Here is a 27,631-nt window from a genome sequence, read left to right as displayed (position 1 = left end):
AGAAGTAAATATGAGCAATGATATATATACTTACCTGCTAGGTTAAGATGTGTGAGATTACCTATAAAAAATGCTGCAAAATGCATGTTTCCCATCTGCACATCATTTTTGTTTTTTTCTGCATACCTGCCACCATGCAATCCTTGCTTCCTTCACAGTATATTTCTTCAAATACACCTGCACTAAATGCTTGGAACTTGGGAAACAATGAGAACTTATTCAGCACGTCATCATCTTCTATTTAATCCAATAATTCAGTATCTTTTACTTTGATCCCATAATTCAGTGTCTTCTATTTTAATCCAGAAATTCAGTATCTTCTGTGCCATGCCATCTATTATCTTGGTTCCTTTCCTTCTCTAATTTTCTCATAGTTTTATTTCTCCATTATTTATTAAATTCTTATGCTCAGTTTGGTGAACAGAAACTAAAACTCACTGTCCCATAAAGGAGAAAGGTAGGTTTTGAATATACAGTAACTATTTAGGGAGACTACCTTGAAAAGCATTACTATGTGGCCACACTGGAGAGTCATCCAAAAAACCAAAATTAATTTGTGCTCAAGTCAAGAGATCTAATTATCCCCTTTTCAACTGACATATGAACTAGGGGTGAGAGATTATCTCACTTCTTAAATATACATAGATGTGTCTGAAGCATTCTTACATATCACTTACGGTTGCTGGGAAACGCTCCCCTGTGGAATGGAGAGTTCTCATGTGGTCACAGAAGCCTAACTCATAGACTCTTGGGGTTCAAATGGATCCACAGTCTTTGACATAATTCCATGAACAGTGAAGCAACATTGACCCCAATTGGACAAGAGCTTTCGGGTCCTCCCTTTGATTTGCATTGTTCTTGTCTTCCTTCAGACCTTCGGATTGTCATTTTCCCTCCTCGTGGTCACTAAACTCTACTCTCCTAACTTGCCTGCCCCTAACCTTCCTCCTCGTCCCTCAAATACCATTCCTTCAAAATGTCATCAGAGCTATCTTCCTTAAAAAGGATACGGGTCAGGTCCAGCGCCAGCCCACAGACCTTCGCTTGCTCCCCATTAACCTGCGGCATAACATGCAAACTCTTCGGATGACATCTAAGACGGTTCAGGAAAAGACAGTCCAGGACCTGGCTCAGTCCACCTTTTCCAGTTAATCTCCCACCGTATCCCATTTGCTTCTGTCAGGATCTGCTAATCCTATTCCCAGCCCATCCTGCCCCTTTCCAAGCCATGTCCTTCACTCCTGCTTTTCCTTCCACTGGGAATGTTCTTTTCCTCACCTCTGCCAGTCAAAAGCCAATTCTTTCTCAGCTCCTAATGTAAAGGCAAACTCTATTCTGAGATTTGCCTTGGCATTCTTTCTTTCTTTGTCTCAGTGACGAGCTCTCTTTCTTCTGTGCTCCTGTTACTCTTTGTCCTTCGTTATGGAACTTGGCATGTGCTATAGAGATTTACTTTTTGACAACTCTCTTCCTCACTGCATTAAAAGCTCATTTAAAGCAAGAATTGATTGACCCACCTTTGAATCTCGGCACCAGGCAAAGGATTTTACCCCCAGCTGGGATCTGGAAATGACAATTCAATTTGGAGATATCTCTGAATAAGACATTTTAGGGGGAGTAATCCCAGTCTGTCTGAAATGGATGATGTTAATTCGCAATGTTTTACTGAGTAGGAAATATGTAGTTTTGAGTGAATTATAAAATTTGGTTCTTGCCAAATCTAAACTCAGCAAAATTATTTTCAAAGGAAACTTGGATTTATGTTCTCAATTACTGGCTCAGTAATGACAGTTTTTTTGAAAAAGAACACAATGAAACAGAGAACTTGCCAACCAGGGCAGCATAAAAGTCCCAGTAATTTCATAGTAAATCCTTCACAGGCCTCACTGCGAAGACTTGGCTATATCAACAAACAATTTCAAGATTGCGAGCCCAACATTATAAGCATATCAGAGACAGAGTCATTGCTAAAAATAACAATATCAAACTAAAAAGTGACTTTTAAGAGCATGAATTCATTTTAACAGTTAGCACTTTGGGGACTGAAAAAAAGTCAAAACAAACAAACAAAAACTCCAATGTTGCCAACATAATAGGTTCTGCTAAGAAGACTTCTTCAGCAAGTTGCAAACATCTCCTGTTAAAGGAAGAACTCCAGAAAACCAAAAGTGGCTCTAAACTCATAACAAAAGAGCAGGACTGAGCCACTATCCAGAAAACAAAGGCTCAAGTTAAAATGTACTTGCATTATCTGTCTTTATCAGTTCAAGTGTTTACCCCTTGAAGGCAAGACCTCTGTCTTATACCTGACACAGTCCCCCAAACACTCTATTGAGCACATAGTAGGCCCTCACTGTTAAATAACCACTTTTGACTCAATAATGAGGCAAATGGCTGAATTTTTCCACCTCACATTCCAAGCACAGACACAAGGGAATCCTATTTTTTTTTTTTTTTAATTCTTAAATGCTCAGAAATGGCTTGTATTATAGGCTGAATTATGCCCCCCAACCTTGTTGAGGCCCTCATCCCCAGTATTTCAGAATGTAGCTATATTTGGAGGAAGGACCTTTATTTGAAAGAGGTAATGAAATTAAAATGGGGTCATTGGAGTGGGTCTTGATCCAACATGACCAGTGTCATATAGGAAGAGATTAGGACACAGACAATATGCATAGAGGGAAGCCCATGAGAGGACACTGGGAGAAGGCGGACATCTGTGAGGCCCAGAGCGAGGCTTAAGAGGAAACCACCCCTTGCAGACACCTGGATCTTGAATTGCCAGCCTCCAGACTGAGGAATAAATTAAGTTACTATTGCGTTATGGCAGCCCCAAGCAAACTAATTCAGCCCACAAATCATGAGAACTAAATTTAAAACTCGTTATTGGAAGATGTCATTATTAAACCTGCCCTATGTGCATAGACAGATCCACACCATAGATTTTCTTGTCTCCCTCCCCCTTATTTTTCTTTTTCAGCCACTCCACGGCACATGGAGTCCCCAGGCCAGGGATCAGATCCCAGCCACAGATGCTACCTAACCCACAGCTGCAGCAACTCCAGATCCTTAACCCACTATGCTGGGCCAGGGATTGCACCTGCGTCCCAGGGTGTTAGAGAAGCCAGGATCCCGATCCTGTGGTGCCACAGCGAGAACTCCTCTTACCCCCTTTTTGTTAAAAATAGAGGGAAAGAAAATGTACTCTTTGGGGAGTTCCCATTGTGGCGCAGCAGAAAGGAATCCGACTAGGAACCATGAGGTTGCAGCTTCGATCCCTGGCCTCTCTCAGTGGGTTAAGGATCTGGTGTTGCCGTGAGCTGTGGTGTAGGTTGCACACCCGGCTTGGATCCCGCATTGCTGTGGCTCTGGCTCTGGCCGGTGGCTACAGCTCCGATTAGACCCCTAGCCTGGAAACCTCCATATATGCAGCGGGAGTGGCCCTAAAATGGACAAAAGACCAAAAAAAGGGGAAAAAAAAAGAATATATACTCTTTGGTTTCAAACATTACTAAACTGTGCCTGTCACCAATTGAGGTTGGTGAAAATATCAAAGACGTTCCCAGAGTATTATGTGTATGCTCTGGGCAGTATTACTACGAGCAACCAATCAGATAACGATTGGAAGACTCCATCGGCAAATTCAAAATCGCACCCCAATTCGTGCAGGAGTGATCAGCTCCGACCAGTCTGTTCCTGGGTCGCGCTGTCTGTTTCAGCAAGTTTGAAACACGCCAGTGACGCAGCCAGAAGCCGGCTGGCACCTCATGCCCGGCCCCACAGTTCAGCTTCCCCGGGAACCTCCACCCCAGGAGCAGCCCGAGCAGCCGGCGCGCATAGAGTCCGTGGGACACAGGGAGCCCTGCTCAAATACTCTATGCCTGGGGTTCTTTAATGGGAAGCCAAAATATCAAAGATGTTTTGATTGAGGAAGCTCCTTAATATTAAGTATAAAGGAGTCAAAGGTCTTTTCAAGGAATGGTCAAAAAGAGCCCCTGAGCCCCGCCTCCCACCTGCGACCCACTCTCACCTGAGAAGCCCAGGTGGGAGCAACCCCTCCGGCCACGGTGATAGTGGTGCCTCTGCCTCGCGCCTAATCTCTCCCCAGCCTGATCCCGCTGGAGCAAGTTCTGTCTGCGGGCCAAGGGGAGAGGAAAAAGGTCTCGACTCTAAAAAACTTTGCCTTCCTTATTTTGTCTTCCATCTCCATTCAAATTTTAATTTCTAGCCTTCCAAAGCCTCTGCCTCCCCAAATCGCACGTGCTTCCTCCTTTTCTCCTCTGGCTCCCGGTAGCTATTTTCTATCCTCTTTAGCCCTTGGCAACGCGTCCCGTGGCCATAGAAACAGTTTCCTGAGTTTTCCCTACCTTGGAAAAATCTTAAGAGCAGAGGGCTCTCCCCACCAAACGATTTCGTCCACACTTTTTTGGGGGGGAGTCTTTTTGCCTTTTTTAGGGCCGCTCCCGCGGCATATGGGGGTTCCCAGGCTAGGGGTCGAATCGGAGCTGTAGCCACCGGCCTACGCCAGAGCCACAGCAACGCAGGATCCGAGCCACGTCTGCGACCTACACCACAGCTCACGGCAACGCCGGATCCTTAACCCACTGAGCAAGGCCAGAGATGGAACCAGAAACCTCATGGTTCCTAGTCGGATTCGTTAACCACTGAGCCATAACTGGGAACTCCCCGCCCACATATTTTTGTCACTAAAAGTCAAAGTGACTCGCCAAATCCTTACCGATATCAAAACTGTTGTATGCAGAGTGTGAGAGGAGGTAAAGGATAAAGTTGAATAAAAAGAACTGGGGAGCAGTGACTTTGCTTCTCTTTATTTCCTTTTTCCTTTTGCAATTTCCTAGAAACCAGAATTTCAAAAAGAAGTTTAAAACTCCCTCCATGCTATTTATAGCTCTGAATGGAAGTTGACAGCCCATTTTTGAATACTTTCTTTTTTGCCTTTTTAGGGCAGCATGAGCGGCATATAGAGGCTCCCAGGCCAGGGGTCGAATCAGAGCTGTAGTCGCTGGCCTACGCCACAGCCACAACAATGGCAGATCCAGATCTGAGCCGAGTCTGCAACCTACACCACAGCTCATGTCAACGCCGGATCCTTAACCCACTGAGCAAAGCCAGGGACCAAACCTGCGTCCTCATGGTTCCTAGTTAGATTCGTTTCTGCTAAGCCATGATGACAGGAACTCCCCATTTTTGAACACTTAATGAAAGATTGCTTTCATGTTTTATGGCATTAAAAAAAAAAAAAAGTCTTATTCCTAAAGCTAAAACACAGCCCATGTGATTGGTAAGCTCACATCTGTATTTTACAAGTTGTATAGCAGGTTTGGCCACACACACACACACCTCACCCTACATCATTCACGCACACCACAGAATCAAAATCTAAAAATAAGTAACCTGAAAACATCTTGACTTCATCAAGAACAGTGGAATATTTTTTTTTTACAACAATGATTAATTGTTACTCAAGAGGTATGTTGGTAACACTTCCAGGAATGTACCTCAATTGATGCAAATAAAAATAAAAATGAAAGCTTTATAAAACAGCATTAATCTTCACAACCCAAATACATGCTGGTGGCAATGACACAAAAAAGCAGAAAAAGCAGTTGTAATCATGTAGTAATCAAAACTCAGCTAGAGATTGTTATCCACAGCTAATACATGAAGCTAGAGGGCATATCTCCCCAAGAACACCTTCACTTTGACACCAAGTTCAAACCCTCTGGCTCAATAATTAGCTAGAAGGACTCACAGAACTCACTGAAAGCTACTCAGGATTAGGGTTTATTATAGGGAAAGGATATAGGTTAAAATCAACCAAGAAAAAAAAAAAAAAAAAGCACATATAGGGCAGAGTCAGGAGAAATGCCAAATGCAGAGCTTCTTTTGATCTTTTCCTGGGGTCAGGAACAGGTTACTCTCCCCGTCTGAATGTATGACAATACACAGGGAGAAGTGCCAACCAGAGAAGCTCACCTGAGCTTTGTGCCCAGAGCTTTTAGTGGGAGCTCATCATACAGGCATGATTGACCCATGGATTGCCCACATGGTAATTTCAGTCTGCAAGTTGACAGATCCAAAGCCCCCCCTTTAAGTCACATTATCGGTCTTTCTTTTCTCAGCCCCCACCCTAAGACTATATGGGTGTCATGAGCTCTCCACCCTAAATCGCATTGTTCGACCATCCAGTATGACCCAAGGCCTCCAGGCAAACAAAGACTCTATCAAGCACCATCTTGCTAGGACCCAGAGATTACTTCCCAGAAGCCAAGGGCAAAGTCCAGACCTTTCTTTTGGGCAGGAGATTCTTTACTATATACCTACTATATTTGGTTTGGAAATTATCCAGATTTGTTTTTAGCCATTCAGAAATGGTGAAAATCATGGGTTCCCCCCCCCCCCCGCCCTTTTTGTTCTCTCTAGGAAAGGGAGCATTTCTTTTCTTGCCCCACACAAACCATGAGGCCTGGGGAAAGGGTCAATATTCTTCAACCTTCCTGTTGTCCCTTTCACACCTGTATTCTTCTTCTTCCTTAGGAAAGACCTCCTTTTGTAGGTTCTTCATCTCTACACCTACGTCCTAACAAAATCCCAGCCATTTCTCATTTTTACAGATTTAGAACCTTTCTCAGTCTTTCCACATTAAATCTATGAAGTCAAGAGTTTTGCCTCAACACTCATTAAGCTCCCAGAGTAAACCTATCTTTACTTCATTATCCACTGAAAGTATAACTGAAAACTTGAGCTTTAATAGATCATCTCTGATCACAACCTCTCATTCCTTTAGCCCATTATCTCTCTTAGTTCTAGGGAATAGGCTCTTTGGCTTCTTAATGACCCCTTAATTTCAAGTTTCTCATTTGCATATCCAATGGGCATCTTTCACTTTTTTTTTTTTTTTTTTTTTTTTTTTTGTCTTTTGAGGGCTGCTTCCTGTGGCACATGGAGGTTCCCAGGCTAGAGGTCTAATCGGAGCTGTAGCCACTAGCCTATACCACAGCCACAGCAATGCCAGATCCAAGCTGTGTCTGCGACCTACACCACAGTTCATGGCAACACCAGATCCTTAACCCACTGAGCAAGGCCAGGGATCGAACCCACAACCTCATGGTTCCTAGTCGGATTCATTTCTGCTGCGCCACAACGGGAACTCCCAATGGACATCTTTCAGACCCTATATTATGTCCTCAAAAAATCAGTGGATCAATCTAAGAAAGAAATGGAAATTTTTATTTGAGCCAAATTTGAGGATTATAACCCAGGAAGAGTATCTCAGAAAGCTCTGAGAACTATTCTGCCTGTTAGGTAACAAGGCCCAGTTTTATGAGACAGAGAGCTGTACATCCAGGGACATATTATTGACAGTTTACAGATCTAAGCATCATCCTGGGGAGTCATAAGACGTCTTGCAAGATCAGGAGGAAGTGTTGTCCTTAAGGAGTTGTCTCGTGGATGCTGAGAGAACGTTTCTCTGTGTGGCTGAGCAGGTATTCCTGCGGATGGGAGAGGTGGCGCCAATGCATAATGCAGATACTCAAGGCACAGTGCAGGGAGAGGAGGTCAAAGGGCAGGAAGGATTGTTTATGTTTAAATTTTTGTTTTGCTATAAAAAATGAATTTTATTTCACAGTTATTTGACCTCTGTTCTGAACTAGACACTTTTTACATCTGGCTCCTTGAAATGCTCCTTTCCCTTGGCTTCAGGGGTACCACTCTAACCTCTCCTGCCTTTTTGTGAGGTTCCTTATTACCCTCCTTTATGGATGCCTTTTTTTTTTTTTTTTTTTTTTTGCCATTTCTTAGGCCACTCCCTCGGCATATGGAGGCTCCAAGGCTAGGGGTCGAATCGGAGCTGTAGCCACCAGCCTACACCAGAGCCACAGCAACTTGGGATCCCAGCCGTGTCTGCAACCTACACCACAGCTCACGGCAACGCTGGATCCTTAACCCACTGAGCGAGGCCAGGGATCAAACCCGCAACCTCATGGTCTCTAGTCGGATTCGCTAACCACTGAGCCACGAAGGGAACTCCCTGGACTCCTATTCTTCTGCTCACTCCCCAAATATTATTGTACCCTGCGGCAAATATAAAAAACTTTAGCTTTTTGATTGTGACCCACTACAAAACTTCATCACTCAGAAGGTGGATACTCTGGCTTAGAGCAACAGTCACGAGACTGTGGTAGCAAAGCAAGCTGGTTGAGATTTCTGGAGATCAGAGTTCCGGGAGGCAATTCACCAGCCTTAGGACTAGTAAGCAAATCAAGTGCCCTCTCTCTGAACCACTTCTGGCTCATCTTTAAATTGAGCAAGCTGCAAGAGATGGTTTCCAAGGTCTCTTCCCGTCTAACAACCCATATATGCCTTTCCCCAAGCCCTGCCCCATCTCCTGGGTATTTTCATGGGGCCTAGCCCACAGTAAGCACCTGATAAATATTTGTTGAGTGATTAACTGCAAGCTTGCATCACTAAAAGAAATGTTTCTAGCTTCCAGTTGGCCAGAGTGCTCAGCTCCAGTCTGGGCATCTAGATTATCCCCCCTGAGGGCCACACGTGACCACTAAGGTCGGTTGGCTTCTACAGCATAAATGGTCTCCTTCATTAGCGTAAAGGGAGGTAACCCCCCCCCCTCGCCCCCGGAGGTCCTCTTGCCCTAAAATATCTTTCTTTCTCAGTGCCTGACATTCCTATTTAAGATTCATTTCCTACCATTTTTCTCTCAGAGCCCTACAACAGATCTTAAGTAAATAATTATATGAGTAACTGTTTAATAACTCATCCTCTAAAAGGCAAGTCACCTTACTTTCATACATACATAGGAATGTAGGGGGAGCAAGAGATAAACCCCTCCTGTTATAAGTCACCAAAATTTTACAAATGTTTGTTACTGCAGCATAACATAGCCTGCTTTGATACAGACATGCAAGGAGGGAGAAAAAAGGCAGGGGGGGAAGCACATAAAGCTAATGATTTAAAAAATAATAAATTTAGGAGCTCCCATCATGGTTCAGCAGAAATGAATCTGACTAGTATCCATGAGGACATAGGTTCGATCCCTGGCCTCGATCAGTGGGTCAAGGATCTAGCATTGCCATGAGCTGTATGGTGTAGGTGGCAGATGCAGCTTGGATCTGATGTTGCTGCACCTGTGGCACAGGCCAGTGGCTACCGGATATCGCTTTTAATTGGATCCTATGTTTGGAACATAACCTCATTTAGTCCTCCCACAGGCTTAAGATGCAAGAATTAATACCCCCATTTTATAGATGAGAAAAATGACGCTCTGATAGGTTAAGCAATTTGACAAAGCTACTTAGGTAGTAAGAGGTTAATTTTTTTTTCTTCTTTCAAAGCCAGGATCTTTCTACTCCCCCTCACAGAAAAACAAAATCAAAGGCTTTTATATATGTGCTTCACAGACAAAACCTAGGCAGAGTGAATATCCTATCTGTGACTAAAGACAAAATTTAAAGACTGCTAATAGATAAACAATCTTTAGATTGTTTGGAAATAAGTGGCATGACTTAGGATACAGTGCTGGGAAGGATTTTTGCTTTAAATGTAGAATTAAAGGAGCACTGATGCTTGGGCATCTATCCAGAGAAAACCATAACTCAAAAAGACATGTGTACTCCAATGTTCATCGAAGCACTATTTGCAGTAGCCAAGACATGGAAACAACCTAAATGTCCATTGACAGAAGAGTGGATCAAGAAGATGTGGTACATATACACAATGGAATATTACTCAGCCATTAAAAGGAATGAAATACCAGCATTTTTAGCAACATGGATGGACCTAGAAATTATCATGCTAAGTGAAGTCAGTCATACAATGAGACATCAACATCAAATGCTTTCACTGACATGTGGGATCTAAAAAAAGGACACAATGAACTTCTTTGCCAAACAGATACTGACTCACAGACTTTGAACAACTTATGGTTTCCAAAGGAGACAGTTTGGGGGGTGGGGGATGCGCTGGGGTTGTGGGATGGAAATGCTATAAAACTGGATTGTGATGATCACTGTACAACTATAAATGTAATAAATTCATTGAGTAATAAAAAAAAGGAGAACTGATGGTGAAAATGTAAAGACCATTACAAAAGGTTCTGTGGTCTTACTTGGGTTCTCCCAAAATCAGACCAAGCAAAAACAAGAATTTTGGTATAAGGACTTTATTTAGGCAGTGATCCCAAGGAAGGGTGATGAAGAAGTGAACCAAGGAAAGAAGTCAATGCATTCATGAGTGAGTCACTGCTGTGAGCAACTGGGGCTCAATTCCCCTGGGTGATTCTGAGAGTAGATGGACTTGATGTAGAACCAAGACAGAACTGTCTCTTCAGTGGGTGAGGAAGCTAGGGTGTTTCTCCACAACACTCATCCATCACTGATTGATGGTTGTTATATCCCTGGCACTTCCACCCTGCCCCACAAATGGGCTAAGCTCACTTCTGAGACCAGAGAAAGTCTCCAGACAGAAAGACACAGATGCTTGAAGTACAATGCCCTTGGCCTATAAAGGAATTCTCCTTGAGGCTACAAGGGACATCAAGTGTGAATTGAGGGGATACAGAGAGGAAATCAACAGAGTCCGCTATAGGGATTAGTAAATAATATTGTGTGTGTGTGTGTGTGTGTGTGTGTGTGTATAAAACTTCAGTTGAATAAAATGCAGTTTCAGAAGATAAGTAGGTTCAAAAGAATAAAATAAGGAGAAAGATGATATTCTCTTATTTCATACACCTTCTACCACTTGATGGCAGTATACCAAAGTTTAGATGGTTGGAACTCAACAGAGTAATAACGATTCATGACATAAAACATCTCATGAAAATGGCTGCAAAACAACTTCCCCCAAATGTGCCCATTTCCAATTGGAGATTAAGCCACTGCTACTATTTTAGGTTTTTCAGAGAGATCCTTTCTCCAATTCTCCCCTTCTCCGCCAGTCCCAGCCATTTTTCACCTATTATAGTCATGAGATTACTATTATAATGTAGTACGATTATTGAATTAATGCTTAAACCACTTTCTTACTTTGGATGTCTCTTTAATTTTTGCTGCTCCTGAGGCCTGATTTGTCTCCTTACATTGGCATCCCTTATAGAAACAGGAAGAGCTTCCTTGAGTAAGAGAGTTGTCTTTTTCATCAAAATTCTGACCAAAAAAAAAAAATCATTTTAAAAACTAATAACTTAGAAAACTAAAAATAGAGTTACCATATGATCCAGTAATCCCACTTCTGGACATATATCCAGAAAAGACTCTAATTCCAAGCGATTCATGCACCCCAATATTCACAGCAGTACTATTAACAATAGCCAAGACATGGAAGCCATCTAAATAGCCATCAACAGGTGAATAGAGAAGATGTGGTGTGTGTGTGTAGATAGATAGATAGATAGATAGATATAATGGAATTATATCTATATAATGGAATATCACTCAGTCATGAAAATGGAATAATGCCATTTGCAGCAACATGAGTGGATCCAAAGATTATCATACTAAATTAAGTCAGAGAGAGAAAGATAAATATCATATAATTTACACATGGAATCTAAAAAAACGATACAAATGAATTTATTTACAAATCATCAGTAGACTCACAGACATCAAAAATAAACTTAGGGTTATCAAAGGGGGAAGACTGGGGGAGGGATAAATTAGGAAATTGGGATTAACATATACACACTAACATAAAACAAGACCTACTGTGTAGCACAGGGAACTATATGCAACATAATTAAGTATAATGGAAAACAATCTAATATATATATCACTTTTCTATAAATACCTGAAACACTGTAAATCAATGATACTTCAATAAAAAATTATTTTTAAAAAGACAATGACTATGACCATTGTTTTGTATTCATTGCTCTTGTTATACCTACATTTCTTCTTAAGCAACTTACAGTAACTTACTTAAAACCCTACTAATTAAATTTAAAGTTCGTTCCCTAGCCTCCATCAGTGGGTTCAGGATCCAGTGTGTAGGCCAGCAGCTACAGCTCCGATTTGACCCCTAGCCTGGGAACCTCCATCTGCTGTGGCTTCGGCCCTAAAAAAGACAAAAAAATAAATAAAGTTTGTATCAAATATTTTTATCTTTGAACTAAATGCAAAATTAAATATTGACAAATTGCTATTAATTCTGAAAGGATGGATAATCTCTCAAACTCTTACACTTCCTTTTGGCTTCTTCTTGCTGATCTGGCTATTCCTGCATGGGCTCTACTTCCTCCTTTCACTTCTTAAATTTTGTTATTAACCCCGGTTCCATCTTCACACTTTGATTTTCTCTCACCCTAGTCATCTCCCCTAAGCAATATCACCCATATCCAAAGTTTTTCATCATGGATGATTCCTAGATTTATATTTCCAGCCCTATCTCTCTCTGAAGCTCCAGTTTCATTTTGTTTTTTGCCTTTTTTTTTTTTAGGGCTGCATTTGTGGCATATGGAAGTTCCCAGGTCGAATCGGAGCTGTAGCCACCGGCCTAAGTCACTGCCACAGCAAGACAGGATCTGAGCCAAGTCTTCGACCTACACCATAGCACACGGCAACGCCGGATCCTTAACCCACTGAGCAAGGCCAGGGATCAAACCCACAACCTCATGGTTCCTAGTCGGATTCGTTAACCACTGAGCCACAACAGTAACTCCTAAAGTAAGTGCTATTGTTAAAACCACTTTATAAATGAGGTGATGGAAATTTGCCCATGACTAGTTGGAACAGGAACTGAGATTTAAACTTAGGCAGCATTTTCAGAGTCCATACAGCTATCCCACACTTCTCAGGAGCAGCACAAATAACCATGTGTCTCTAAACATTTTCTCACCTCCTTTGCAACTAGGTTGGGATCCTCTATCTAGTTCTGGTCAATGACATAGGAAGGGAAGTGATGTATGTTCTTCCAGGCCAAGGGCTGTAAAGAAATGGTGTTCTCAGCCTCTTTTTTTTTTTTGCTCAGCTGTGGCAACCTTAGAAGCCATGAAGTCCACATGGCCCAGCTACAAGATAGAGGAAGATCCATATAATTTAGGAAAAATACCTCTGTGTAAGTTCTGGAGACATCCGAGTTTATTGTTATTACAGCGAATCCCAGCCTATCCTGACTGATACAAGCAACATGCCGATAAATGCTGCCCTCTCTTTCACTGTCCACATCTGATTAGGTCAATCACCAAATCATTCCATTTCTCTTTAATTCTTCTTCCTCTCTGTCCTTTCCCCTCAGTATTCCTCTAACCAAGATAACTACCAAGGCCTTCTACAGAACTGACCTTCCTGCCCACATCCTCAACCACCTCCAAGCCATACTCCACAGTGCAACTGGCGTGACTCTTCTAAAATAACAGTATATCATGGAGTTCCCACCGTGGCTCAGTGGTTAACAAATCCAACTAGGAACCATGAGGTTGAGGGTTCAATCCCTGGTCTTGATCAGTGGGTTAAGGATCCAGCGTTGCCATGAGCTGTGGTGTAGGTTGCAGACGCCGCTCAGATCCCGAGTTGCTGTGGCTCTGGTGTAGGCCGGTGGCTAAACTCCGATTCGACCCTTAGCCTGGGAACCTCCATATGCCACGGGAGCGGCCCAAGAAATGGCAAAAAGACAAAATAAATAAATAAATAAAATAACAGTATATCAATGCCCCGTTCTTCACATCTTCTTCTTTTTTTTTTTTTTTTTTTTTTTTTGGGCTGTGTTCATGTCATGTGAAAATTCCTGGGCCAGAGATTGAACCTGTGCCACAGCAGTGACCCAAGCTACTACAATGTCAATGCCAGATCCTTAACCCGCTGCGTCACAAGAGGACTCCTCCATTCCTTCACATTGTCCAAATGGCTTCCCATTCCCCACCAGATAATAGCCAGTCTCCTCAACCTGGGCCACAAGATCCTTGACAAACTTGATAAAACCGACCCTCCCAGCCACTCTCCTCAACTTCATAATCAACCCCTTTAGGTTCCCAAATGCACTTTATTTTGCTTTCTAATACGCTGCTCCTCCGTGAATGCCTCTCCTAATGCATTTCTGAAATACAGCTTAGTTTTTGCCTTTCACACAGACATCTTCCCTGACACTTTATTCTATTTCCTCTTTTCTATGCGCCATGGCCTCCTTCTTTTCTAACCCTTATGCCATCGGATTGTAGCTCTTTTTTCCCACATCCATGTTCATTTCACTGTCATATTCATGTTAATATTTTCACTACCCTGCCCAGTGTCTGGCACATATCGAATAAGTAAATATCTGTTGAATTAATTAATAAATGCATGCATGAGTAAATCATATATATATATATATATATATATATATATATATATGTTTTTTTTGTTTTTTTTTTTTTTGCTGTTTCCTAGATAGCCTGTAGGGAAGGCATGATCATTAAAATAGGCACAAACCTGCATTGTCTGGAGTTCCTGTTGTGGCTCAGTGGGTTAAGAACTCAACATACTGTCCTTGAGGATGTGAATTCGATCCCTGGCCTCACTCAGTGGGTTAAGGATCTGGTGTTGCTGTGACCTATGTTGTAGGTCACAGATGCAACTCGGATCTGTCATTGCTGTGGATGTGGTGTAGGCCAGCAGCTGCAGCTCCAATTGGACCCCAAGCCTGGGAACTTCCATATGCCATAGGTGCAGCTGTAAAAAGACAAAACAAAAAAAAAAAAAAAAAACAAAAACAGAATACAAAACTGCATTGTCTGGCAGTGGTAGCTAGTTTACAACCATGGCTCCCAGTGAACCATGCCTCCCAGTATTCACATCCTCATGTAAACCATTCCTACACTGAGTATGGATTGGCTCTGTGATTAGTTTTAACCAATAGAATGTGGAAGAAGGGATATTGTGCAACTTCAAAAGTTGGGCTTAAAAAATTTTTAAGTTTCCAATTTTTCTGATTGGGATATTCCCTTTTAGAAACCACCCAACCTGCTGTGATTCATCCAAACCATGGAGATGACATAGTGAGGAAAACTGAGGCAGTCTTCAACAGTCCCAGCAGATGCTCCAGATGCCAGCCACGTGAATGAGCCATCTTGAACCATTCAGACCAACTGAGCCACAGACAACTGCAGCTCTAGTCAATATCACATAGGACAGAAGAACCTCTAAGCTTAGCCCAGTCATCTCCTTCTCTCCTATTCTGGCTTCACGTGATCATGTCTCCTCTGCATGCAATGACAAGTGGCAATTCTGCTGCCTTCCAAGTCTTTGCCACAGTTACCAGTGCCAGTGTCAGCTAATATTGCTGGTACTTGATGCTGAGCGTGCCTACATGGTGCAGTCTCAGGTCCTACAGAAGTTGTCATGAATGCCGCTGACCTCCTGTACTTCAGTTATCTCACAGAGATTGCTGTAAAACAGCCCTTCAGATCTGATCACATTTTTATTGCATCCCTTTCACTCTAGGACTCAAGCATGAATCCGTGGGGGCTGGGCCACTATCTGAGTGATAGATAGACAGAAATAGCGCCACATTCATCATCATTTCTCCTCTTTTATCCTGGTCCATTGAGCTTAAGCCATACTTCTTTGCCATGACATTCCCTTCCCTTGGATTAAAATCTTTCCAAAGAAGCACCAAGGTCCTTCATGTAAACAGACCGTGAGATACAAACCCCACCAGACCTTCAGACATGACCAGAGAGGACTGAAAGGAAGAGGCCCAACATACCAAGATTCGAGTGGAATGAAAACTAGAGACATTCATTCATTCATTCATTCATGTGTTTTTCAATGCAGAATACCTCTCCCTTCCCACTTTCATTTGCTAAGAGCGACCCTTCTCCTTAGGGAAACGGCCCTTCCCCCTTTCCAATGAGTTGTGGTTGGACTGTCAATTACAGTACATCACTCCACCCTGGCCAGTAAGATTGAGGATATGACCTGGCACCTCATCTCTCAAGGAAAAGGGATTATTCTGGATGAGCACAGGCCCCAAGATAGGGCAGACAGAGCTCTTCTCTGAGATTTTTTTCAGGAAAAACTTTTTTTTTTCTTTTCTCTCTCTCTCTCTTTTTTTTTTTTTTTTTTTTGTCTTTTTGCCTTTTTCTTGAGCCTCTCCCGCTGCATATGGAGGTTCCCAGGCTAGGGGTCTAATCGGAGCTGTAGCCACCGGCCTACACCAGAGCCACAGCAACGTGGGGTCCGAGCCACATCTGCAACCCACACCATAGCTCACGGCAGCGCCGGATCCTTAACCCACTGAGTGAGGCCAGGGATCGAACCTGAAACCTCATGGTTCCTAGTCGGATTCGTTAAACACTGTGCCATGGTGGGAACTCCAAGACTTTCTTACTTGAGGCACTGAATAAAAAGGCTGTAGTCCTAGGCTTGTATGTGGAAAATCCTTGGAGAAAATGAAGCCTAGCAGAATTATGCAGATGAAAGACAATGCTGTGAAAGAGCATTCGTCTTGGCCTTGTCAAGCTGGAAGTTTCTCTCCCTGAGACACCTGAAATTAGCTGCTCCCCGCAGAAATTCCTTTTCCTATTCTTTTCCCATTAATTCCCACTTTTTTTACATAAATATTCTGAGCTGGATTTCTGGCAGTTACAGTAAGAACAAATTTCTGACTATTGCAAATACAAGCACACCAAAATGATGAAAATATTTTTTCCTTTTTTTAAAATTGATTATTTATTTTAGCCTGTGACATGTGGAAGTTCCTGGGCCAGGGATCAAACCCACACCACAGCAGCAACCTGAGTTGCTACAGTGACAATGCTGGATCCTTAACCCACTTCACTGGGCTGGAGATTGAACCGGTGCTACAACAGAGACAAGCTGGTTCATTAACCCACTGCACCAAAGCAGGAACTCCTGAAAGTATTTTTTCTTGTTTTTAATTTATCTATCTTGTATTCATAATGGGAAAATGACTCAGAGTAAAAAGAGCTAAAGCCTCAGTCTATTTAAAGAGTAATCTAATAAGAAATCATTGTGCTAAAGTATATAATTTGTGGTTACCATGATCTAATAAGGTTAACAAATCATTCAAGACAAGAAAATTAGATCATAAGAGTGTTTTGTAAAGGGAAAAATTTATGGAAAACACATCCTTTGGTGGAGTAAAGTGACAATTTAAAAAGTGGCGCAACATGGAGTTCCCGTCGGGGCTCAGTGGTTAACAAATCCGACTAGGAACCATGAGGTTGCAGGTTCAATCCCTGGCCTTGCTCAGTGGGTTAAGGATCCGGCATTGCCATGAGCTGTGGTGTAGTTTGCAGACATGGCTCAGATCTCGCGTTGCTGTGGCTCCGGCGTCGCCTGGCGGCTAGCAGCTCCAGCTCCGATTAAACCTCTAGCCTGGGAACCTCCATATGCTATGGGAGCGGCCCTAGAAAAGCCAAAAAGAAAAAAAAAAAAAAAAAGTGGTGCAACTTTACCATTTTGCCTTGCAACTTTCAATTTGGAATTTTGGTTTTCTTAAAAAAAAAAAATCTCTCTACAATTTTGCCATTCAGAAAGGAAAGACACGGGAGTTTGGACTTATCAGACACAGAATAGATATACAAGGAGATCCTGCTGAATAGCATTGAGAACTTTGTTTAGATACTCCTGTTGCAACAGAACAAAGGGTGGGGGGAAAAAATGTAATTGTAATGTATACATGTAAGGATAACCTAACCCCCTTGCTGTACAGTGGGAAAATAAAAAAATTAAAAAAAAAAAAAAGGAAAGACACACGATGCAACACAAAGTAATGAGACTCGGAGAATTCCTTGTTCTTGAATAATACTATGCTCTGGATTCATGAAGTTTTCCAATGCTCTCTACTTCAGCATTTGGAATTGAGAAAATCTGCTACTTGATATTACTGTATTTCTATCTGTGTAATAAATCTATAGATGACTCTAGTTGTCTTGTTTGCCCAACATCCAAACTTCCTCTGGGAACTGTGTCTCCCATTCCCCTGTTGTGGGAGATTAAATGATTTAGCCCCATGCTTTTCCCTCCCCCACATCCAACTCAGACTATAGTTTCACCGTGGGCAGAAAGTTTTTCTCTGCCCCTCGACTGAGGGTTTAGGCACGTGACTGGCATTGATCACTGGTGTGTGAGTTGGAGTGGTATATGAGGATGATTCGGAACCTAAACTTCAGAGGCCTCCCATGTGCCCTGGCTACCTTACGTGCCCTAAGAGGCAGATGGTCACTATGTGGCTTACAGCCACCCTAGTCACCATGGCCTACAAAAGAGCTGCCTGGGCCAGTCTGCAGACCTGTAGAAATAAACGACAGCTGTGTGTATGTATGGGATCCCAGCCGAGACTGCAACCTCCACCACAGCTCACGGCAACACTGGATCCTTAACCCACTGAGCGAGGCCAGGGATCGAACCTGCATCCTCATGGATGCTAGTCAGATTCATTTCCACTGATCCAAGATGGGAACGCCAATGATAGCTGTTTTAAACCACTCATTTGGGGTGCTTTGTGATACAGCATTAAAGTGGTAAGAGCTAGCTAATTACCTCCCACCCCATCCCCCTCCCAGTCACACAGTTCCCACGGGACTTACCAAGTTCTCTTTAGAAGATCTGACCCTTTGTCAGATTTCCTTACAAGATCCTGTTGGCAACTGGTCCAGAGGCCGACTGGACTTCATACAGCTCTTCTTAGTGTTTTGAACTTGGAGGGAGAACAGGGGGCGGCAGGGGGAGGGGGCACTCTTAGTGTAGCTAAAAAACCCAAGGTGTAAAACCTGGGAGTTATCTTCAGCCACTATGCCACCCTGTGGAGAAAACAGATTGGTGATGATAAAGAGTCAGGAGGTGAAGAGTGACACCTAGGGGCGTAATAACTAATTGCAGTTATTAAGGCCTCGCAGCATCCTTACCCCTTCTCAGGTTGTCTGAACCAATAAATTTTCCTTTGTTTGGCAAAGCTATTTTGGTTGGGTTTATTTGCTTACAGGTGAATGAGTATTGGCTCATACACATTTTTTTCTTTTCCTTTTTAAAAACTGTGGGAGTTCCCTTTGTGGCTCCGCAAATACGAACCCACCCAGTATCCATGAGGATGTAGGTTCAATGCGTGGCCTCGCTCAGTGGGTTAACGATCCGGCGTTGCTGTGAGTGAGCTGCGTTGTAGACTGCAGACATGGCTCAGATCCCATGTGGCTGTGACTGTGGCTGTGGCATAGGTCGGCAGCTGTAGCTTTGATTTGACCCATAGCCTGGGAACTTCCATATGCTGCACCCGCGTCGCAAAAAAAAAAAAGAAAAAAAAAGTGCTTAAAAAACATATTACGTACAATTTAGCATCTTATCCATTTTTAAGTATGCAGTACAGCAGTGTTAAATACATGCACACTGTTGTGCAACAGATCTCTAGAACTTTGTCTTGCAAAGCTGAAACTGTATACGCACTGACCAACAATTAATTCTTTCTTTTCACCTCTCTTCCCCTGGCAACCACCATTCTTTCTGTTTCTTTGAGTTTAATCACTTTATATACCTCATAAATGTGGAATGATGACGCATTCATCTTTTCATGACCAGCTTCTTTCACTTAGCATAATGTTCTCAAAGTTCATCCATGTTGTACCATATGACAGAATTTCCTCCTTTTAGGGCTGTATAATATTCCCTTATATGTATATACTATTTTTCTTTATTCATTCATCCATCAATAGACACTTAAATTGCTTCTACCTCACATCTATTTTGAATAATGCTGCAATGAACATGGATGTGCTCAGTCCTAGGGCTTCTTCCCTTTTCTATCTTTAGTTTCTATCTACTTTTTCAGTCATCTCAATTAGGCATATGGCTTTTTTTTTTTCTTTTTGTCTTTTTGACTTTTCTAGGACCGCTCCCGTGGCATATGGAGGTTCCCAGGCTAGGGGTCGAATCAGAGCTTCAGTCACCGGCCTACACCAGAGCCACAGGAGCGTGGGATCTGAGCCGTGTCTGTGACCTACACCACAGCTCATGGCAACGCCAGATCCTCAACCCACTGAGCAAGGCCAGAGATCGAACCCGCAACCTCACGGTTCCTAGTCTGATTCGTTAACCACTGAGACACAACAGGAACTCCAGGCATAACGTTTTAAATTCTATCCATGTGCAGAAAACCCGCAAATTTTTTATATCCCACTGGTATCCCTTCCATGAATTTCAGACTAAAGTGAATTTCCTATTCAACATATTTGTTTGGATTCATAATAGGCTTTGAAAACCTAAAGAAAATTCCTAATTCCCTTTGCCATTCCACTGCAAAATATTTTCCTCTTCATGTTTCATCCCATCTCAAGTAATGACCACTTTGCCCAACTTTTCTAGTTGCTTAGGCTAGAATCTGTGAGGTCAAATCACTGTCACTCCTCTTCTTAAAACTCTCCAATAGCTTCTCATCTCAATCATCAGAAGAGCTGAAGGTCCAGGGAGCCTGACACCACCGTCCACCCCTCCTTCACTGCAGTCACTTCTCTAACCTCGTTTCTTTCCGATTTTACCACCACTATCATCTCCCCTTGTCTACTAAGCTCTTCCCACACTGCCTGCCTTGCCTGTACTCAAATGCAGCCCCGAGTTTCTTTTCGTCCCCCTCCCTGACCTCCACTGTTGTGTCAGCTTAAAGCACATGCCTTCAGATTAACGTCAAGGCCCTCACTCAAATCTACCCGATCTTTGCTCTAATGTTATGTTCCATCAAGGCCTTCGCTGAGCACACTGAACTCTGTCTGCCTTTTCCATTTTCTTTCTTTCCAAATGCTATCACCATCTAAAACTATATGTCACTTATTTTACTGTCTCCTCACATTAGAATGTAAGCTCCATGAGGACCAGATTTTTGTATTTTATTTAGCCCTTTATGCTCAGAGCTGGCAGCGCAAATACTCAATCAGTGTCTCTTGAATAAATGACTGTTCTCCAAGTAGATGTGCACATGCGTTCAGAACACATACGGACAGAACAAAATGATGGAGAATAATTTCCTCTCACTCAAATTATATCTTGCAATGAACATGTCTGGATGGCAAGAATAACTCCATGGTACATTTTATGTTGTTCATTAAAAAAAGGCTCTGGAGTGCCCGTCGTGGCTCAGTGGTTAACGAATCCGACTAGGAACCATGAGGTTGCAGGTTCGATCCCTGGCCTTGCTCAGTGGGTTAAGGATCCAGCGTTGCTGTGTGCTGTGGTGTAGGTCGCAGACGCAGCTCGGATCCTGTGTTCCTGTGGCTCTGGCGTAGGCCGCAGGAGCGGCCCTAGAAAAGGCAAAAAGACAAAATAAATAAAAATAAATAAATAAAAAAGGCTCTCATTCAGTTATTTTGAAAAATAGAATGGCAGAGAAAATATGCCAAAGTAAAGCAAAAAAAAAAAAAAAAGGTTTTGAGATTCTCTAAAAACTTAGTTTGCTGCAGAGCACACTCTAAACAAATTTCCTGAGGGCAGAGTGTGTATTTCTGGTGGTAAATGAGCAATTTTACAAATAAACATTTTCATTTAGTAGCCATGTGTTTATCTGAATGTGTATTAGGAAAAACAAAACTAGCGCATCACAAAGGAGATTTTCTGGATGCGACTCTTTAGGGTGAGGCTAAGGCAGAAGGAGTGGTGACTGATAATCTATACACCGCACAAATCACTGGAGCAAGATTCAGGCCTGCCCATGATCACAATGAACCTCCATGACCAAACCTTCTCCTGGAACTGCTCAGAGAATGGATAATGTGGACAATGCTAGTGTGTTTTCTTACATGCTGAATTTTCAAGCTCACTCTTTCATTCTTTTCAGGACTAAATTGAAATGTCACTTTGAGAAGCTAATGAATGTTGAGTACTAGAGGATTCAAATGGTTGCCTAGAAGCATAATCTAGTCACTGTTTGGATGCACCAGCAAAAAACCCACTGAGCACACACACGAAAACTGAAGGGGAGTATGTATTTATTTACTTACTTACTTACTTACTTATTTATTTATTGTCTTTTTGCCTTTTTTAGGGCCACTCCCGCAGCATATGAAGGTTCCCAGGCTAGGGGTCTAATTGGAGCTGTAGCCGTCGGCCTATACCAGAGCCACAGCAATGCCAGATCTTAGCGACATCTGCGACCCACACCACAGCTCACAGCAATGCCAGATCCCTAACCCACCAAGCAAGGCCAGGGATCAAACCCGCAACCTCATGGTTCCTAATCAGATTCATTAACCACTGAGCCATGACAGGGACTCCTGAAAAGGAGTATGTAAATGGTAGTTTTTCAAACTGTCAATCTTATCATCCAAAGTCCTCTTAAGTCTCAGATGTTTACTTTTACTTTTTAGAGCTACACCCACATATGGAAGTTCCCAGGCTAGGGGTTGAATTGGAGCTACAGCTGCTGGCTTGTGCCACAGCCACAGCAACACCAACACACTGCTTCTGTAACCTACACCGCAATTCACAGCAATGCCAGATCCTTAACCCACTGAGCAGGGCCAGGGATCAAACTGGGTCCTAATGGATACTAGTCGGGTTCTTTACTGCTGAGCCACAATGGGAACCCTCTTAGATGTTTACTTTTTGAAGAGATGAATAGAGGCAATGGAAACACTGAAGATCATTAGCTTCCATGCACCCAGGTCCTCACTCTTTCATCAGTTGATAGAACTCTAAATATTTCTGAAGGAAACCTTCAATACTCAAAATTGTGTTGGTGAATTAATTTAAAATTAGAATAAACCGGTCTAATATTCAAGTTTTTATTTATTTATTTATTTATTTTAAATTTTTAAATTTTTTTGTCTTTTTGCCATTTCCTGGGCTGCTCCTGCAGCATATGGAGGTTCCCAGGCTAGGGGTCCAATTGGAGCCATAGCAACTCAGGATCCAAGCCGAATCTGTGACCTACACCACAGCTCATGGCAACGCCGGATCCTTAACCCACTGAGCAAGGCCAGGGATTGAACCTGCATCCTCCTGGTTTCTAGTCAGATTCGTTAACCACTGAGCCATGACGGGAACTCCAGTTTATTTTTTAAATGGTCTAGTTTTGTTTTTTACATGTAACTGTCCAGTTTTCCCAACACCATTTGTTGAAGAGGCTGTCTTTTTCCCATTATACATTCTTGCTCCCTTTGTCACAGATTAATTTACCAGAGAACTATGGGTTATCTTCTGGACTCTATTCTCTTCCATTGATCTGTGTGTCTATTTTTGTGCCATTTCCATACTGTTTTTATGACTGCAACTTTGTAGTATAGTTTGAAACCTGAAAGTGTGATACCTCCAACTCCTAGAAGAAAACATAGGCAATATGCTCTTTGACATAGGTCTTAGCAATATTTTTTGAATGTCTCCTCAAGCAAGGGAAACATAAGCAAAAATAAACAAATGGGACTACATCAAACTAAAAAGGTTTAGCACAGAGAAGAAAAAAACTATCAACAAAATGAAAAGATAACCTACTAAATAAGAGATATCTGCATATGATAGCTCTGATAAGGGGTTAATATTATAAATGTACAAAGAACTTATACAACTCAATATCAAACAAAACAAAAAAGCCTTGATTGAAAAAAGGGCAAGGAAATTCCTGTTGTGGCTCAGGGGAAACGAATCTTACTAGTATCCATGAGGATGTGGGTCTGATCCCTGGCCTCACTCAGTGAGTCAGGGATCCAGTGTTGCTGTGAGCAGTGGTGTAGGGTGGCAGTTGCAGCTCCAATTAGACCCCTAGCATGGGAACTTCCATATGCCAGGTGCAGCCCTAAAGAGAAAAAGAAAGACAGAAAGAAAGAGAAAAGTGGGTAGAGAGATGGGATTAAGATGGTAGAACAGAAGGACAGGAGCTCACCTTCTCTCATAAAAGCAACAAAATTACAACCAACTTCTGAACAACCTTCAATCAAATAGACTACAAACTATCAAAAAAGATATCCTACTCCAGAAGACAAAGAGGATGCCACATCAAGACAGCAGGAGAGGCGATTATGTGATTTAAGCAGTCCCATACCCACCAGGTGGACAGCCCACAGATTGGAAAATAACTGTATTAGAGACTCACCTATAGGAGTGAGAATTCTGAGCCCCATGTCAGGTCCCCATGCCTGAGATTCTGTTACTGGAAGGAGTCCCCAGAGTATTTGGCATTAAAGGCCAGTAGGGCTTGTGCACAGGAGCTCCACAGGACTGGAGGAAATGGAGACCCCATTCTTGAAAGACGCACATAGGCTTTCATGTGCACTGGGTCCCAGGGTAAAGCAGAGACTCCATAGGAATCTGGGTCAGATCTGAGTGCAGCTCTTGGAGGATCTCCTGGGAAAACAGGGAGGGACTGTGACTCATGATAGAGGAAAGACATTGGAGGCAAAGGTCTTGGGAAAAATCATCAGCATGTGTTCCTCTAGAGGTGGTCATTTAGGAAAAATCTGGTCCCACCCATCAGTGCTGAGAAGCCCCAGGCCAAATAATAATCCAGGTGGGCTCACAGCCCCACTCATCAGCAAACAGGCTGCCTACAGACCCCCCCAGGCACACAGCCACCTCAAATCTCACCCAGACACAAAGCCCCACTCACCAGAGAGGTAAGAATCAGCTCCACCTACCAGTGGGCAGGCACCATTCCCTCCCATCAGGAAGCCTATAGCAAGCCCCTGTACCAACTTTAGCTACAAGGGGGGCAGACCATCAGAGGCAAGAGAGGCTACAATTCTACTGTCTTCAAAAAAGGAGACCTCACCAAAAATCTACCCAAAATGAAAAGGCAGAGAATTATGACTCAGATAAGGGAGCAAGAAAAAAGAAAAAACAAAACAAAACAGAAAAACAGCTGACTGATCTGGAGATTATCAACCACCATGAAAAAGACTTTAGACTGATTATAGTGAAGATGACTCAACATACTGAAAATAAACTGGAGGCAAAGGTTGACAAATTATAAGAAACACTGGCCAAAGAAATATAAGAGATAGGATTAAGCAAGCAGAGATGCAAGATACGATAGCAGAAATAAAAAAATTCATTAGAAGCAGCCAACAGCAGAATACAGGAGGCAAAAGAATAAATAAGCAAGGTGGAGGACAGACTAGTGAAAATCACTGATGTGGAACAGAAAAGAAAAAAAGATTGAAAAGAAATGAAGACAGTCTACGAGAACTCTGGGACAACGTTAAACACGCCAATATCCATATTATAGGGTTGCCATATTATAGGAAAAGAGAGAAAGGGACAGAAAAAAATATTTGAAGAGATAATAGCTGAAAACGTCCCTAACATTGGAAAGGAATCACTCACTCAAATCCAGGAAGCACAATGAGTACCATTAAAATATACCCAAGGAGGAATACCCTGAGACACGTATTAATCAAACTGACCAAAATTAAAGACAAAGTGAAAATACTGAAAGCAGCTAGGGAAAAGAAACATAATATACATGGGAACCCTGATAAGGTTATCAGCAGAATTTTCAACAGAAACTCTGCAGGGCAGGAGGGAATGGCATGATGTACTTAAAGTGATGAAAAGAAAAAAACTCCAACCAAGACTCCTCTACCCAGCAAAGCTCTCATTCAGATTTGAAAGAGAAATCAAAAGCTTTATAGACAAGCAAAAGCTAAGAGAATTCAGTACCGATAAACCAGCTTTACAACAAATACTAAAGGAACTTCTCTAGGTGGAAAAGAAAAGGCCACAACTAGAAACAAAAATATTGCAAATGACAAGGCTCACCAGTAAAGGCACACATATAGTAAAGGTAGGAAATCATCCACATACAAATATGCTACCAAAATCAGAAATCGTGAGAAGAGGTACAAATGTAGGACACTAGAGACGCACTTGCAGTTAAGAGACCAACGACTTAAAACAATCTAGTATATATATGTACTCCTATATCAAAACTTGATGGTAACTTAAAACCAAAATATCTACAGCAGATACACACACAAATAAGAAAAAGCAATCCAAACACTAAAGTCAATCATCAAACCACAAGAGAAGAGAACAAGAGAAGAAGGGAAGAAAAAAGACCAACAGGAGTTCCTGTGGTGGCTCAGTGGTTAACAAATCCAACTAGGAACCATGAGGTTGCGGGTTCGATCCCTGGCCTTGCTCAGTGGGTTAAGGATCCAGCATTGCTGTGAGCTGTGGTGTAGGTCGCAGACGCAGCTCGGATCCCATGTTCCTGTGGCTCTGGCGTAGGTCACTGTCTACAGGTCCAATTAGATCCCTAGCCTGGGAACCTCCATATGCCATGGAAGTGGCCCTAGAAAAAGAAAAAAGAAAAAAAAAAAAAGAAAAAAAAAAGACCAACAAAAACAAATCTAAAACATTTAATAAAATGGCAGTGAGAACGAACATACATATCAATAATTACCTTAAATGTAAACAGACTAAATGCCCCAACCAAAAGACATAGACTGGCTGAATGAATACAAAAACAAGACCCATGTATATGTTGTCTTCGAGAGACGCACTTCAGTTCTAAGGAGACATTCAAGTTGAAAGCGAAGGGATGCAAGAAAATATTTCGTGAAAATGGGAATCAAAAGAAAGCTGGAGTAGCAATATTCATATCAGACAAAATAGACCTTAAAATAAAGAATATTATAAGAGAAAAAGAAGGACATTACTTAATGATCAAAGATCAATCCAAGAAGAAGATATAAAAATTTTAAATATATGTGCACCCAACATACAATCACCACAGTATATAAGGCAATTACTAACAACCTTAAAAGGAAACATCAACAATAACACAATAATAGTGGGGGACTTTAACATTCCATTTACAGCAATGGACAGATCATCCAAACAGAAAATCAACAAGAAAACACAGGCCCTAAATTACTCATTAGACCATACGGACTTCATAGATATTTATAGAACATTCCAACCCAAATCAGCAGAATACACACTCTTCTCAAGTGCACATGGGGGAGTTCCCATCGCAGCACAGTGGAAATGAATCCAACTAGGAACCATGAGGTTGTGGGTTCGATCCCTGCTGCTCAGTGGGTTAAGCATCTGGCGTTGCCCTGAGCTGTGGTGTAGGTCACAAACACGGCTCATATCTGGCATTGGAAAAAAGATCCCTGGCCTTGCTCAGTGGGTTAAGGATCCAGCATTGCTGTGAGCTGTGGTGTAGGTCGCAGACGTGGCTCGGATCCTGCGTTGCTATGGCTCTGGCGTAGGTCACTGTCTACAGGTCCAATTAGACCCCTAGCCTGGGAACTTCCATATGCCATGGGTGTGGCCCTAAAAAGACAGAAAAAAAAAAAAGGCAAATGCACATGGAACATTATCCAGGACTGATCACATTCTGGGCCACAAATCAAGCCTCAGTAACTTTAAGAAAATTGAAATCATATCAAGCATCTTTTCTGACCACAAAGCTATATGATTGGAAATCAATGAGAAAAAACCTGCAAAAAACACAAACACGTGGAGACTAAACAACATGCTACTAAACAACCAATGGATCACTGAAGAAATCAAAGAGGAAATTTAAAAATACTGAGAAGCAAATGACAACAAAGACACAACAATCCAAAACATATGGGATTCAGCAAAAGCAGTTTTTTTTTTTTTTTTTTTTTGTCATTTCTTTGGGCCGCTCCCGCGGCACATGGAGGTTCCCAGGCTAGGGGTCCAATCGG

At 42.3% G+C, this 27,631-nt stretch overlaps 1 protein-coding gene across 13 annotated transcripts in view; it reads right to left on the bottom strand.

The window, feature by feature from the left end:
• Nucleotides 1-27,631, bottom strand: part of C6H1orf141 (chromosome 6 C1orf141 homolog) — a 185,717-nt gene that overhangs the window by 62,165 nt on the left and 95,921 nt on the right. For 2 of the 13 annotated variants that reach the window (XM_084959073.1, XM_084959069.1), the window contains 2 exons: nucleotides 18,563-18,775; nucleotides 11,064-11,183 (listed from right to left, as the gene is read on the bottom strand). Coding sequence is in view for 3 of the 13 variants with exons in the window: in XM_084959064.1 (XP_084815190.1) it covers nucleotides 35-95 (61 nt within the window). In the remaining 10 variants the exon portion in view is untranslated. Of the gene's footprint in view, nucleotides 1-34; nucleotides 707-11,063; nucleotides 11,184-18,562; nucleotides 18,776-27,631 lie in introns of those variants that run through there. The other 11 variants (XM_084959066.1, XM_084959067.1, XM_084959072.1 and 8 more) reach the window with 11 other exon arrangements.

Source organism: Sus scrofa, chromosome 6 (assembly GCF_054392235.1).
Source record: "Sus scrofa isolate SSC_HxYL_T2T_F1_AM1 chromosome 6, Sscrofa_HxYL_maternal_Yorkshire_Landrace_v2.0, whole genome shotgun sequence".
Lineage (NCBI taxonomy): Eukaryota > Metazoa > Chordata > Mammalia > Artiodactyla > Suidae > Sus > Sus scrofa.
This window is presented reverse-complemented; position numbering and strand designations above follow the sequence as displayed.